The sequence below is a fragment of the Thalia democratica genome, chromosome 5 (assembly GCF_965202585.1).
Source record: "Thalia democratica chromosome 5, ktThaDemo2.hap1.1, whole genome shotgun sequence".
Lineage (NCBI taxonomy): Eukaryota > Metazoa > Chordata > Thaliacea > Salpida > Salpidae > Thalia > Thalia democratica.
The window spans coordinates 15,796,110-15,810,864 of NC_139169.1; the positions used below are offsets into that span (position 1 = coordinate 15,796,110).

Sequence of the window (14,755 nt, forward strand, 5' to 3'; positions counted from 1 at the left end):
AACTTTTTTTCTTAAATTAAATCGCATGCTATTAATTACAAAAAATAGTTTACCAAAAAGTTGAATAGAAAAAACGTTATTAAAAAGTATAGAAAAAAAACCAACCTTCCTCAATACCGTCATCTTCATCAATTCCAAATCCGGGACTTCCCAAATAAATTGGTCTGGAGGCGTTCATGCGTGACAGTAATAAGTGCAACCTGTTGGAAGTACAGGTCGTTAAAATTTTAATTTGATATGTAGTTTATAAAATACTTCTGTTGTATTTCTGAATACATGAACACTCTGTTTTTAAATTATGAGCTGGTTGTGGATCAGCAATTAAATAAGCAGTTAAACATCGAGTTTTAATACTAAATACCTGTTTAAAAAAATTCAAAATAAAAAAAGTACAACAAAAAACAAACCTGTGAGAGTGTAGGTACAAATCGTCATCAATCCTGACGAACCAATCAAAATTGTCTATGTGCTGGTCGTGCATGTGACGTAATAAAGAAAATGATTTCTGCTGCGGAGGGTAAGCCGTGTCGTCTACTGCGTGAATGCTGAAAAAAATAAACTTAATTAATTATTTTCAAAGTTGTTGTGCTAGGACAGTTAAAAGTAGTTTAGGTATATATTACTGCAGCGGCAGTATGTTTCCAGAGAAATGTGTTAAGAACTAATTGCCTTTTTTTGTTTTACTTTATTTGCCGTAGTACTACTGTATGATAAAAAAAAAATATAAAAATGATGTTTTGTTTATGATTGCTTGAACACGTGTTCGTGTCTGATGTTTACTTCTTAATCAAAACTAAGTAAGGGTAAGTAAAGTACTATTGTCTACTTTTGCTGCTGTAGGCTAAACTTTTTCTGCGATCGCTGCATAAAAGTTTAAAGTTTTTACAAACCTTTTGTTGAATCATTAAATTAAAAAATGTCTAAAATACTTTTGTTAGATTAAGATAGTAAGTAAAATATCGAACAATATTAATTCACAACATAAAAATGTTAAAAGGTCATTAAATTAGAAAAAAAATTAAACGTCGATTGAGGAATAAATTTTTTTCCTATAAAAAAATCCTAAGTCCTTATATGAAGGTTTTGTTTTCATTTTACAACTTATCAAAAGTTGATTATTTGAAATAAGTTCATCAACTATTTTCTATGTATACTTCTGAGCTTGTGGTTTTTGATTGAACTGTCAGATAGTTATTAAGGAATTATTTGACAACCAGGAATTTTGAGAAAACATCATCTTTACGTTTACATTTTTTTAACAAAAATCTTTAAGTTGATAAGTTAGTACTTGGTACTGAAACGTTTTATTTAACTCATATAACGATCATTTATTGATTGTTTTTTGTTGAAGTAATATTCATAGACTTTGTGTTATAATATTTAAAACAATAAGTCAATCTCCTAATGAAAATAACATCGCAAAAAGAAATATTAAAATGTAATATTATACAAAAACTATTTTATATTTGAATCATCTATTGTTGTAAAAAAAATTATCAGTATGTTTAAATTAAAGCTCAAAGTTTATAGTTAAACTTCAATGTTAATTACTTACTACTCATGTAAAAACAAAACAATGTAAACATTCCAAAAATAACTTCCAACTTTTTTAGAGATAAAGCTACTTGATTGACAAAGATTGCAAACAACGGCACGATGTTACAAAACATTACAAAACGTTACTAGCACCTGCGAAAAACATTACGAAATTCTTAAAACAAAGTTTGCCATCAAGTTCGAAATACAAACACAAAGGCCTTATACTAAAATGTCATATAAAAAACTTCAACAGAAGAGCTTTGTAAAGAATTTTTTTTGATGAAATTCCTATATCTCAAATACACCTAATCAAAGTCAAATTAGAGCAAAAGTGACCGTTGTGAAATTCGTCAGTTGCTGAAGTTTTCTGAAGGAGTTTTGTGTTGCTGCAATGTGGAGCCTCAGGGCGAAATTAAGTTGAAGTTCACGGGCGAGCTTAAAAGTTAATTTATTCTAAGCAGATTTGCGGGAATTTGTAAGTGACACATAAAACCTTATTACTTACTAGTGACACATTTAAACTTTAAACCTCACTGGTGACACACTTAACGCTTGTTTGAAACGTTTTAACGGTTTTGTTTGAAGTTGAAATAAAAACTAAAATCTTTTAACCAGTAAGTATAAAAAACGTATTTTAGATACTTATAAATTTAATTTACTTCATTTGTTCAACTAGCTTATGATTTAAATTTCTTTTTGTTGAAATTTATCATGTTCTTTATTTTTAGTAATCATAAAAGCATTTTTTGTCAAAATTAGTTTAACATTTCAGAACTATTGATGTTATTTACTTTACTTGAGTTAACAAGCTTAAAATACTTTTATGATTACTAAAAATAAAGAACATGATTAATTTCAACAATAAGAAATTTAAATTATAAGCTAGTTGTAAATAAGCTTTCCATTGAATGACTGGTTTTGTGTATTTTAGTGTAAGTAAAACATTAAAAGATTTAATCAAACTGTCATTTTTGTAGTTTCAATCTATTATAAAGATTAAGTAACTTATACTTTTTGCAATCGAAAACATACAAAGGTATAGACTTATTTCAATACATAAACACATATTGTTCTATAGGTCTTTAAACTTCTAAAAGAATTATTCCAGCTTATTTTTACACTATTTTAACGATAATAGTGTTTTGGGAAATAAATTACTAATCTTTAAAATAGTTTTAATTAGATTTGAAAGTACATGACAATTTTCTGAAAATAAAAAATAAATTGGTTATTTTTAAATTAATTAAATTTAACAACAAACTTGCGTAAATAATTAATCTATACTTAGAGTGAGCTTTATGTGTTTAGTTACAAGCTCAAAAGTAAACAAACCTTAACAATGAGCCAAACAAGTTTACAAACATTGCGACACTTTATTTGACTGATAAGGAAAAGTTGTCCCAACAAAACTGTAGTTCGCATATGGCAAACAAATATGGGTGTAAAGTATCAACAGTAACACAAACAACAGATAATATTTTCTAATTAGCCACAAAAATGTTGAGAAAAATTAAAATATTGTTTTCCAACTTTTTTATAAATATTTTATAAGTAGCCATAAAAGTACTTTGAAGTTGAGAAAAAAATGAATATATTGCTTTTATCATTGTAAGAAATACCGTAGGCTATTATTTCAACAGTTTTCAGAAATATCAAGGTTTTGTAAAAACTATTGCTAAACACTTTAATCTTAACTTGTTTTTGTTCAGGAAAGCAGTTTCATCAGTTTTAAGTACTTATAAAGCATGTTTGTTTCGTGAAAGACCATTTTTAACAACATATCAAATAGTTTGATCATTGTGCCACTAAAGAGTCGTTATTTTTCATTTAATTCGGTAATGGTGTTCCTAATTTCAAGCTTTTTAGTAGCTAGATAACAGCGTCCAGCTACTTATCAAATTTTATAAGTACTTTTCTGTTGTTTTAAAAAAACAAAGTTAGCAAATAATCGGTCTTATTAAATGTTTTAGAGTGGTTTAGTTTATTTTTTTTAACATAGTACTAAACACTAATTTTAAGCTTCGAAACTTTATCAAAAAAAAGGTTTTTTAATGAAACCAAAAAGCTAATTTACAATAATTTCTTTATCTGTGAATTTGTTTGTGTATGATTAAAAATGGGTCTTAGTATTCATTTAAATTAATAGTTATAAATCAAAAAGAAAGTTAAAATGCCGGATTAATTTATTAAAGTGAAATTTACGTTGCAACAAAACATCTTAACTTTAAACTAGTTAATTTCAAAGTGTGTCGATCAAAACAACTCCCGAAATAAATTTTGCATTCCATGAAGTTTGTAAAAAGAATGCAGTTGATTGCAATATATCAAACTTAATTTTTATGTACTCTATCTATACTTATTTATTATGCAAACTTATAGTTAAATTAATTAATATGATGTTCTATAAAAAAAATACCATGATTAATTAAAATTTACAAAAGTTTTGTAAAGTCTAACAAACTAAACTTATGCTAACGTAAAGTAGTAAAAAATTCCATTTTTTATGGAGTTTGACAATAAACATTTTTAAAACGATTAACGACAACTGAAAAAAATTGTGCGCGCTAAACACATATTTACTCAAGTACTATAAGTTTTAGTACTAAAGTGTTGAAATAAGATAAATATTTTAACACATTTTGACTGATATAAAAAAACTATCTAATCAAAACTTTGGTTTGGAGAAGATAAACTAAAGTTGTGTATTAAGTTTCGAAATTAAAAAAACAAACCTTACCTAAACTAACAACTAATTTTGTTTGAAACTAAAGTAGTGTATTAAGTCATAAAAGTAAAATAAACACAATTCTACCTAAAACTAACTATAATACTTTAATTATATATTTTTTTGAACTAATGGTAGCATCTGAAAAACAATTATGCAATTTATAATGTTTTTTGTTATGTTGGTGCAATTTTAAGAGTAAATTTTTGGCTTATTTCCCATAAATAGTGTTTTTATTAGTTAAAAAAACCAAGTGTATTCACATGGTAAATATAGTATGAATAAAACGTTTTAACCTGTTTGTTATTTTTACCTAAAACTAATGTTTTATTTTTAAGTTTTGTATAAAAATTACTGCCAAAAACTTCTTATAATGGATTAAAAATTAGTTCATCTTTTGTGTTTCTGCAATTTTAGGGGCAACTTTTCGGCCTATTTCCTACAAATAATGTTTTTTATTTATTCTAAAAACCACTTAAAACAAGTGTATTCACACGGTAAATATAGTATGAATGAAGTTTTACAACTTGTTCGTTATTTTTGAACAAATAATTAAACGTGTATTTCAAGGTTTTTGGAATTCTTTGTAGTATAAGTTAATTTCACTTGAAAGCATTTACTTGTTATTTGTTTTTGAAATACTGGTTTTTCAATAAATTCAATACCCAGTAATGACTCGTTTAAATTACAGTTTGTATAAAATATTAATAATACTCTCTTCATAAATGTAAAACTTCATTTGAACTTTAACATTTTTTAATGTTTATTTTATAATATTTTTAAAATAATTTGTATTTTTTGTACTAAAAATTCATGATTATAAAACTTCTTTTGAATTAAAAAAAAAAAAATAAATAAAAGGCAAAACTTTACTCATTCAAGCTATATAAAAACCACTTGTAGAAAACCTAATTCAAAAATTTCACTTCAATTAGTGACAAAAGCACTTTGTATATTATGAGGTCTGCTAAAAATACAAACAAAAACCAGTAGTTTTAAATATGTTCTAATATGCATTTTCACAAATTTCCGAGAAAACTTTCACGGGTAATTTAAATCGGGTGTGATGAATGTCAGTTACTGAAATATGCAATAAGAAAAAATTATTTCTGTATAATTGCACAAAATTGTCAAAAACTTTATTACACATACAAGTTTGTTTGAGTTACAGTAAAACAGTTTAAATTTAATATTATTGCTCCTATGCATAAATTATTATTTATTTTTATATATAATTATAATATTAATTAAATAACTGTATTTAATATACTTATATATATAACATATAGTGCATTTTATATATATAATTATTATAACATACAAAACATATGGTCCAAAAATATAACTGTCATACTTTCATTTTTTTAGATTGTGTTTACAAAAGAAGCTTTTCTAAATGAATAATTAAAACAGTTGTAATTTATATGATAAATGACAAGTATTAACTCTTTTTATTAGTAGTTTTATTTACATCATGATCAGTTTATTAAAGAAAAATAAAAAACTTGAATTTAACTAAATACAAAAATCAAATAAATATTATATTTTCAGAGAAAAAAATTAAAGGTAAAAAAATTAGATAATTAGTAGCATTGTAATTTTATAGTGAACATCATATTGCTAGCATAAATTATATAACACAACATAATGAAAAGTAGACTTAAATTAAAAAAAAATTACCCTGAATTTTTTTTATGTACTTTGTTCTAAAATAAAACTAATCTTTATTGAAGCAAGAAAAAGAAATAACTAAAGTAGTTATTATTGCATACTAAACTACTTTTTTTTTATTAATACATCTTAATAAAACTAAATCACATATATGGTTTAGAAAAAAATCTATACAGATTAAGATAATCAAAACTCCGTAAAAAATATTTCCTGTTGAATTAAGTTTAAAAACAAAAAACTTAAAAATTCATAACTAACATGTTAGAATACTAATAGCAACAAAAATGGAGTTTAATCGAAATATTTGGTCTTATCAGAAACTTGATCAAAATATTTGATCAGTATTACACTTGATTAATTTTAATTAACTTTTGTTTTTGAATAGAGATGAATTTAATAATGAGATTAACATATAGTTATGAAAGACATTTTAAGCACAAAAATATTAAATTTTATTCATAATTTTAACTCTTTGAAAAAAAAAAAAAATAAAATAAACTTTTGTATGCTTGCTAAATTCATTTTCAAATCTGTTTTTTAATTCTGCTAAATGTAACTAGTCTAACTATTTTTTTTTGCACAACTAAAACTACAATCTTCCTGAAAACTGCTTTTTCTCTCCAACTTTGAAAATCTGCACTGAAAAACTTATGTGAATGAACTACTAAATTATTTTAAACTTAAGTAAAGTCATATTTTTTGCATAAACTAAAAAACATATATTTTAAAAAAAGTTTAAACTAATTAAGATAGTAAAAAGATAGCTAATTTAACTTTTATTATTTTTATAAAAACTAATGAAAATTGAACTATAAAAACAGAAATATTTAAGCTAAAAATGTATGCTACTTCTAACAAAACTAATAATTTCTTAATGTTAACTTTCGAATAAGATAATAAACCTTATACATGAAGTACATATTTATAAATATTTATGTAAGTATCAAAAACTTAAGTTTTTTTTTTCTTCTAAAACTATAATTAGTGTTTACTATTACAGTAACAAAAAAGTTTAGTGAAATATAGACAATATTAATATATGAATACGCTTGCAATTCGCATAAACGAAAAATTTAACATGAATGATATAAATAAATACTTTCTATTATTCAGTTAATTTAATGTAAAGAACTTAACAGTTTTAAAATAAATACATTTAATTAGTTCATAAAAAGATGTTAAATTAAATTAAAATAATTAACTTAATAACGTGTAGTTATGTGATGTATTTGTTATAATCTAAAACTGAAACTGATTAACTTAATCATATCAACTAATTCAAAAACTGTTTTATACAACACAAGTCGGAAACTGTTAACCACATACAAATTAACTAATTAACATTTAAAATCCAAAATAATGTTCAGTTCAAGTAATTAACAACAATCAGTTCATGAAACTATTTCATTAAATTTAAATAAAAACTAAATGTAGTTAACTAAACATAATAACTTATTCAATAAAATACTAACTTACTACCAGCTATAATAAATATTATAATTTTTTATACAAAAGTATGAAAGGATAACAAAACAAACTTGACAATACTGAAATCGAAGCCCTCAGAAATAAACATAAAATAAACTAACAATTTAAATACTTATATGTTATAAAACAAAACAAACTTGACAATACTGAAATCGAAGCCCTCAGGAGTGATAATCCTCAGGTCTCCGGGATCCGCGAAAACCTGAACTTTCCAGTCACCTCTACTGAGCCACGCGTCAACCGCTTCCTGGACCCGAGATACCAGGTACTTCTTTGCCGACATCATGCCTAGAATTTTTTTTTAATAAAGTATTAACTGAGCGTAAATATTCAATTATATGTTATCCGAGATACTAAGTACTGCTTGGCTGACAACATACTTGAGAATATAAAGTATCTATTGTCACTCGAGAAAAAAGTTATCCAAATATTAATTTAACACGAGTTACAAGGTTTGCTGACATCATACCTGTGTGAATACAAAATCATATAATAAAATATAATCAAACATTATAATAAAAACCTTCTTTGTTTACATCATGCCTGGAAAAATATATTTAATAAAATATTAATTGAATGCGAGATACAAGGTACTTCTTGGTCGTCATCATACTTGAGAATATATTACATTTAATTGGCACTTGAGATTGTATTTGATAAATTACCTATTGGCACTTTGGAAAAAATCATTCAAATATTAGTTTAAAACGTGACACAAAGTATATCTTTGCTGACATTATATCTGTGTGATTACAAAAACATATAACAAAATATTATAATAAAAACCTTTATTGTTGACATCATGCCTAGAAAAATGTATTTAATAAAACATTAATTGAATGCGAGATAATTTGCTCACATATTTCCTGTAAGCAAGTGGGTGAGAATATTCATTATAACAGTTAACTGGCAACTATTTAAAAGGTCACCTGTTATAATCAGGTGGATAAAAATAAAAGCTAATACTTGGTCTTAAATAAAATACTATTTTTGGTACATATGTGAAAAAATCATCACACCGAAATGAAAAAATTGTAAAAACAGTTACCTTTTATTTTCATAAATTCTTCTTAATAACTAAATAAATAAGTTTGTAAATAATACTGATTATAAAAATTGTTAGTTTAAACCAACTAACTATAATGATATTTTTAAGTCAACATAAAAACTTAACTACCAATAGATTTAAGGATCATCAAAGTAAATAATTTTGAATACACTCCAAACTTATACGAGATTATAACAAAGTTTTCACTTTGTTTAAGCTTCAATGCAGTAATAATATTTGGTGTAAAAAATGGTGATGAACATAAACTACAATTGGTAGGTATTAATATAAAATAACAGTACATAGAGTTATAACACATAGGATTATAAAGATTGGAGTACTCATAACTAGTAAAACATTTAAACTCTAAAAAGTCTTTTTGTAAGTTTCTTTACTGATATACTTTCTACTTTCAAACTATAGAAAGACTTGGTCTTTTTTTTTGAAAAAATAATACATATTTTTATAAAATCATATTAATTCAACTGAACAAATACACATAAGTATGCACAAATATGGTTTCATAATACTTTCACTAAAAACAAATTTCAAATTCAATAAATATGTCAGAGCAGACATTTTCACCCTTAATCATACTTCTTACTAAAAAGCATAGGTATTTTGTAACAAAAAAAAGCATTTAAATTTACATCAGGGCATTAACAGTACTATAAATAAAATTAATGTACAACAGAACAACTTAACCTTAATTTCTAAAAACATTTAAATACAAAGTTTGTGGTAAATAAAGCAGGTCTTGACAGCCTTTTATGAATTCTAGGGTCAGATGTTCAAATTATTTAATTTAATGCCCATATTTAAATAGTTTTTAAAAATGTGGCTAGAGTGTTATTAAAAACATTACTTTAAAACAAATTAAACCAATAAGAAGTGATTATGTAGTAAAAGAAATAAACATACACCACAGTTTACTTACAAGCAACATAAAATGTAAACTGTTATAACAAAAAAAGTTAAAAGAAACATGATCAATTTCATTTAGCTAAAATTCAGTTACAATTTTTTATAATGATACATGTTTAAAAATAATTTCTACCTGTAGCAGAAAAGTTATTTTTATCACTGCTTATTACAAATAGAATTAAAACCATATGCTCGTTATGTTTTTATTGTCAACTTAAATAAAAATGTATAACATTTTACAATGTGTAAACCAAACTGAGTAAACAAAAATTTATTTTACAGGAATAATTATTTTTTTATATCAACTAATTTTATCTGAAGTATTTTGTTTATTTAAGTATTAAATAAACATTTATTTTCAAACTGTAGAGTATTTTCTTTAATCCATGTGTAAAAAAGTAATTAAACTATACGAAATAAACTAGAAATCTTATTATTATTTCAACTTTCTATTTTAACTTTAATTGTGGCATATAAAACCTAATATACATTTTGTGAATTATTATGAACAACTAGCCACTTTTAGCTTAATTTTTTAGTATTTTGTGGTTTGTAGCAGGTGTGGGAATTTTTTATTTTTCAACAGAAATAATTTGAAGACCTGACTTGTTAGAACAGTATAAGTAAGTAACAAAGTATTGATTAACTGTATTATTAAAAATATATAAAATGTTTTGTTAAGATGGGTCGTATATCTGATATCAGAATATAAATATAAGTATGGTAGTTTACCAGTGTGATTGCTTCTGTGAAAATAGTATGTCGGTATGACTTCAAAGTAAGTTTGTAAAAGGATAAAAGAACATATTCCAAAAAGTATTGATGAATTTTCTAAAATGAGTAATAAAGAAAATATATCTAAAATAGTAGTAAATGCTCCAAAAATATCTGCTATTGCAGAACACCTAGTTAATGACCCTGAATGTGCAATTAATTATGATTTGAAAAGATCTAAAATTATTAAAAGTTGTTATAGCATTTTTGATTTAATAAAACTTGAGGCTATAGGTATTTTAATAAGAAAACCTTAGTGTAAATATAAATATTTTGATTATACTGTTTCTTTTTTTCATAATTAGTTTTATAAGTTATAACGTAAATTTTATTTATTCTTAGTTTTATTGTAATTAAAACTACTTATCTATTGTTAATTACTCTTAGCTCATAATAATTACTTTTACATTGATTACCTTTTGACTATATAAGCTGGATTTAAAACTTTATTTTTATTGCTTAGTAAACAACTTAAGAGTAAATGACGAAATATACTTTGTTATAAAAATTTGAGTTATGTGTATTTTTAAAATAAACTATTAAATTGTCAAAAGTAAAAGTTTTATCTTATCAAATTAAAATAACTCTAAAAATTAACATTTAATAGAAGTAGCCTCCATTTTGACCTTGAGCAAAATTTTATAGCAAAAAAAAATCACTGAAGTGGTTATTAATTAATCATTAGCTATTAGCATGTATATTTCAGTTAGCTCACAAACATATACAAGTAACCAACAAGTATGTTAGGATGAGTATTTTACAGCAAAGTAAAAAATGCACTCAATTTTTAGAACCACCACAAAAACTAACCAATAAATATGTTGGAAGCGGTTGCCGGCTCATAATGCTTCTTCATTGTGCCATTGTTGATCCCCCTGATTTCAGTGAACTCACGGTTGGCGTCTTTGTAGAACATTTTTCTCTGGCAGGGTGTTACAAAGGTCGTTCCGAGCATGTAGCCAATGAACACGCTGCAAACGCAGTAGAGGATCTTCTTCTTTGTCAGGCCTTTGTTCATGAGGTGTTTCTATTTTATTGCTAAAATTTATACATATATATATAATTAATAAAATAACATATATATAAAATTTCAAAAATAATGATAATTAAAAATAAATAGTGTTTTATATTTTATCTAATAATCTGTAAATAAATTATAGTTTGCTTACAGTTTGTTACATAAAATATAAAACACTTTTTTTAAATGTTTTTTTTTGTGCATTTTGTTCATGAAGTCGTTCTATTTTAATGCTAGATTAAATTAATAAAAAATATTGATAAAAACTTATTGTTTGTTTATAGTTTCTTAACTAAACATTTTAATAAAATTAACTTATATTTTTTCATTGACCATTGTTCATGAATTGTTTCTGTTTTGTTTTCTACATTTGTTAAACTGACAAATCTTAATAGATTAATGTTTAATTTAAATTACTTTTGTTTACTGAATTATTACTGTTAAAAATTAAATCCGGATTTCTTTTAATATAAATGTTCATTATAGACAAATTTTAAGTATAAAAATTCTAAAAAGTTAACATTAATCTCTATTTCTAAGAGTAAATTTGCTAAAATACTTCAAGCTTATCCATATTTAAATTTGTATTTACTTTTTAGGTAGTAGTTATACTTAACTGATTAATGCAATTTATTGTAAATTTATTTAGATATCATAAATTGTAGTTTTTTTGCAAAAATTAATTAAAAAATTTATTTCAACAAATTGCACTTTTTTTATAATTATTTTTAAACAAATTGTTGAAACAGGATATAAAATTTTGTACAGCTATATTGATTAATGGTTGATAATAAATATCACTCAAAACTTCAACTCAAATTTATGAAAAACAAGGTACTCCATGAAGTTGGTATAATGTCATTTGCATTGCTGTGCATAAATGGTTTATGTCTATTTACCAACTCAAAATAAAGCTACCAAAATTTTATTTTAAAATATGAAAACTTAAATTTTCTTACAAAAGACATATTATTATTCTATTTTAAATTAAAAAACCAAATAATTAAATAAAATAGGATAACTCATTTAAATTAATGTATTAAAATAAGAACTAATTATTTGAAGTTTAATTTGGTACACTTTAGTGGCTACTGAAAAGTAAGAAAGTAAATAACTATCAAATTAGAACATTGACTAATTAAGTAATTAACTAATTTCAAATCAAAGTTAATTTTAAACTTTAAACTACATGATTATATAAAAAAATAAATATAAATATAATATATAAACAATTCCTTATTAATACATTTCTAAAAACCTTATTAGAATATTTTTTTGTGATCATAGTGTAAATATTTTTTTTTTCAATTTTCTTTTTTCTTGTATATTTAAAAACTTTTATACTTAATTTAGTGTAATTTTGATTGATAATAAAAAATAAAATGTTAAATGTTGTCAAATGTTCTTTAATGTAAAAAAAAATCTAAACATATTTTTCAAGGTAAAATAGTTTAACACACTTTTGTGTTTCATAATTATTACTAACAAACACTAAATTAAGTATAGAATTTTTTTAAATATAAACTATTTGTAACACAAAACTAAAATTAAATGAACAAAAGATTAACAGATATTTTTTTGGACATTTTTTTAATTTAAGTGCTATTTTTAAAATCCTTTTTCTACAAGTTGTTTGAAATATTAAAAAGTACATTTCCTAAAAACTTGAACAAATTATTTTTTTAAATGAAGAAAAATGTAGATTTATAGTGAATTTTTAGAAAACTGAGAAAGCTGGTCTTAAAATTTTTGAATATATCAGACTTTTTTTACAAAACTTTTTACATCTCGAAAACTAACTGAAATAGTTTTGTTCTTTTTTTGTATAGTATAGTTTTGAAATAAAAGCTGATGTTAACATTTGTAAAAAAAATCTTAAACCTGAGCCCTTAATAATCACTTATGTTAACTATTTTATTATTCTTATTATTGCTGAACATTTTTTAGTATTTTTTCTTGGGAAATTGTTAAGCTAGTGGCCTACATAAACTACCAAGTATCATACATGCTGTTAAATGTTTATTTGAAGAACTAAAAAATTACACAATAAACATTTCTTAAAAATTTTTTTTTGTTTTAAGAAATAGTTTAAATGAGCTTTAGACTTTTTATAAGTAAATTAGGACAAATAATAAAAATCTCAAATTAACATTTATTCAGATTTATCTGCACTTTAGGTTAAACTTTTTTGTGTTAAGATGTTTTAAAAAAAGTCAAAAACTTTAAAAACTATGCATTTCAACTTAAAAAAAAGTATTATAAATAATTCAGTAAACTAAATTCTTCTATAACTTTTATTGATATTCATCTTAACTTGTGTGATTTAGTCAATTTTTAAATTACAAATTTGTTAATAGACCTAAAGATATTCAAAAAGTCAAACAAATTATAATTTTTTAAACATACAGTTTCTACATAAAACTCAGCACTTATCCAAAAAATTTTGTTCATTTGTACATTTTTGAAATTTTTAGTGTTTTTAAACATTATTTTGTCATTGTTGCATGGTAGGCACAGATTTTTTAGAATATTTAACAGTCATGTGATTTATATAAAAAAAATTCCTTATTAGTTTAATGAGAATTTAAATTTAAGGTTGTTTATGTATTTTAATTACTGAATAGATACTATAATGTTACTTTAAATGTGTTAAACAACAAACATCACTTTTAACAATGTATTAAGTTTTTGTGTACTTTTTATCTAATTCAAAACTATTACACAATTTGTTTAAAATTTGAGGTTTTTTTAAAATTTTATTTGAAATTTTAAGTTTTTCAAATAGTATCGAATTCAAGAATTTTCTATGGTTCCAGGTTAAACCTTCTTGTTATTGCTGTATTTAAGTTTTATTTTTAATTTGTTAAAAAAAAAAACTATTCAAATTTTGTTCCTTTATTCTTCTCAAAAAAACTTGGTGCATATTTAGGAAAGATAAACAACGTTATTGGTTACAGATACACACTATATATGTTTCTTACTCTCCAAAGTTCTTAATTTGTTAACTATGATCACTTTTATTTCAGTGTACAGTTTATTAGCTTACATTTCAAATAATGTTTAGCTGGTATGAAGAAAAACAAGTTAGTTTTAAAATAGGGTAATAACCTAAAAGTTTTAATTATTTTGTAAACACCCTGCGCGTATATTACAAATAGGTATGCAATATTAGTATTTTGCAGTTGAACAACAACATTAAATTTAATCTTAAGACTTATAGGTTTGGGTTTTTTTATGTGTTTATAACTTTTTTTTTGAAGATAAGCGTCATATTTACTGAAAGATATTTTTACAATATATACAACAATAAAAACTAGAATGTATATTTTTAAGAAAATCTAGTCGTTGTTTACTATAACTAAGGTTCCTCTGCGCTTTTTTAACAAAATGAGTAGAAAAACTGTTTTAAAATTATGACTATATACAACAACTTGTCCTTTATCAGCAATATAATTAATTATAAGTACATAATATATTATTTACGAGACTGAATAACTTTAACACTAAATAAACGAGTTTAGTTTTGACAACTTACTTTTTGTTCAAAAAACCTCATTAGAATCTAATG

At 23.6% G+C, this 14,755-nt stretch overlaps 1 protein-coding gene across 1 annotated transcript in view; it reads right to left on the reverse strand.

Annotated features, from left to right (window-relative positions):
• The window catches only part of LOC145835629 (chondroitin sulfate synthase 1-like), a 31,513-nt gene extending 20,318 nt beyond the window's left edge, over positions 1–11,195 (reverse strand). Inside the window, exons 1-4 of the mRNA XM_082943304.1 lie at positions 10,980–11,195; positions 7,561–7,711; positions 408–545; positions 106–200 (exon numbers count right to left, since the gene is read on the reverse strand). Of these exons, the coding sequence (XP_082799430.1) occupies positions 106–200; positions 408–545; positions 7,561–7,711; positions 10,980–11,187 (592 nt within the window). The 5' untranslated portion in view covers positions 11,188–11,195. The remainder of the gene's footprint in view (positions 1–105; positions 201–407; positions 546–7,560; positions 7,712–10,979) is intronic.
• Between the last annotated feature and the right edge of the window lie 3,560 nt (positions 11,196–14,755).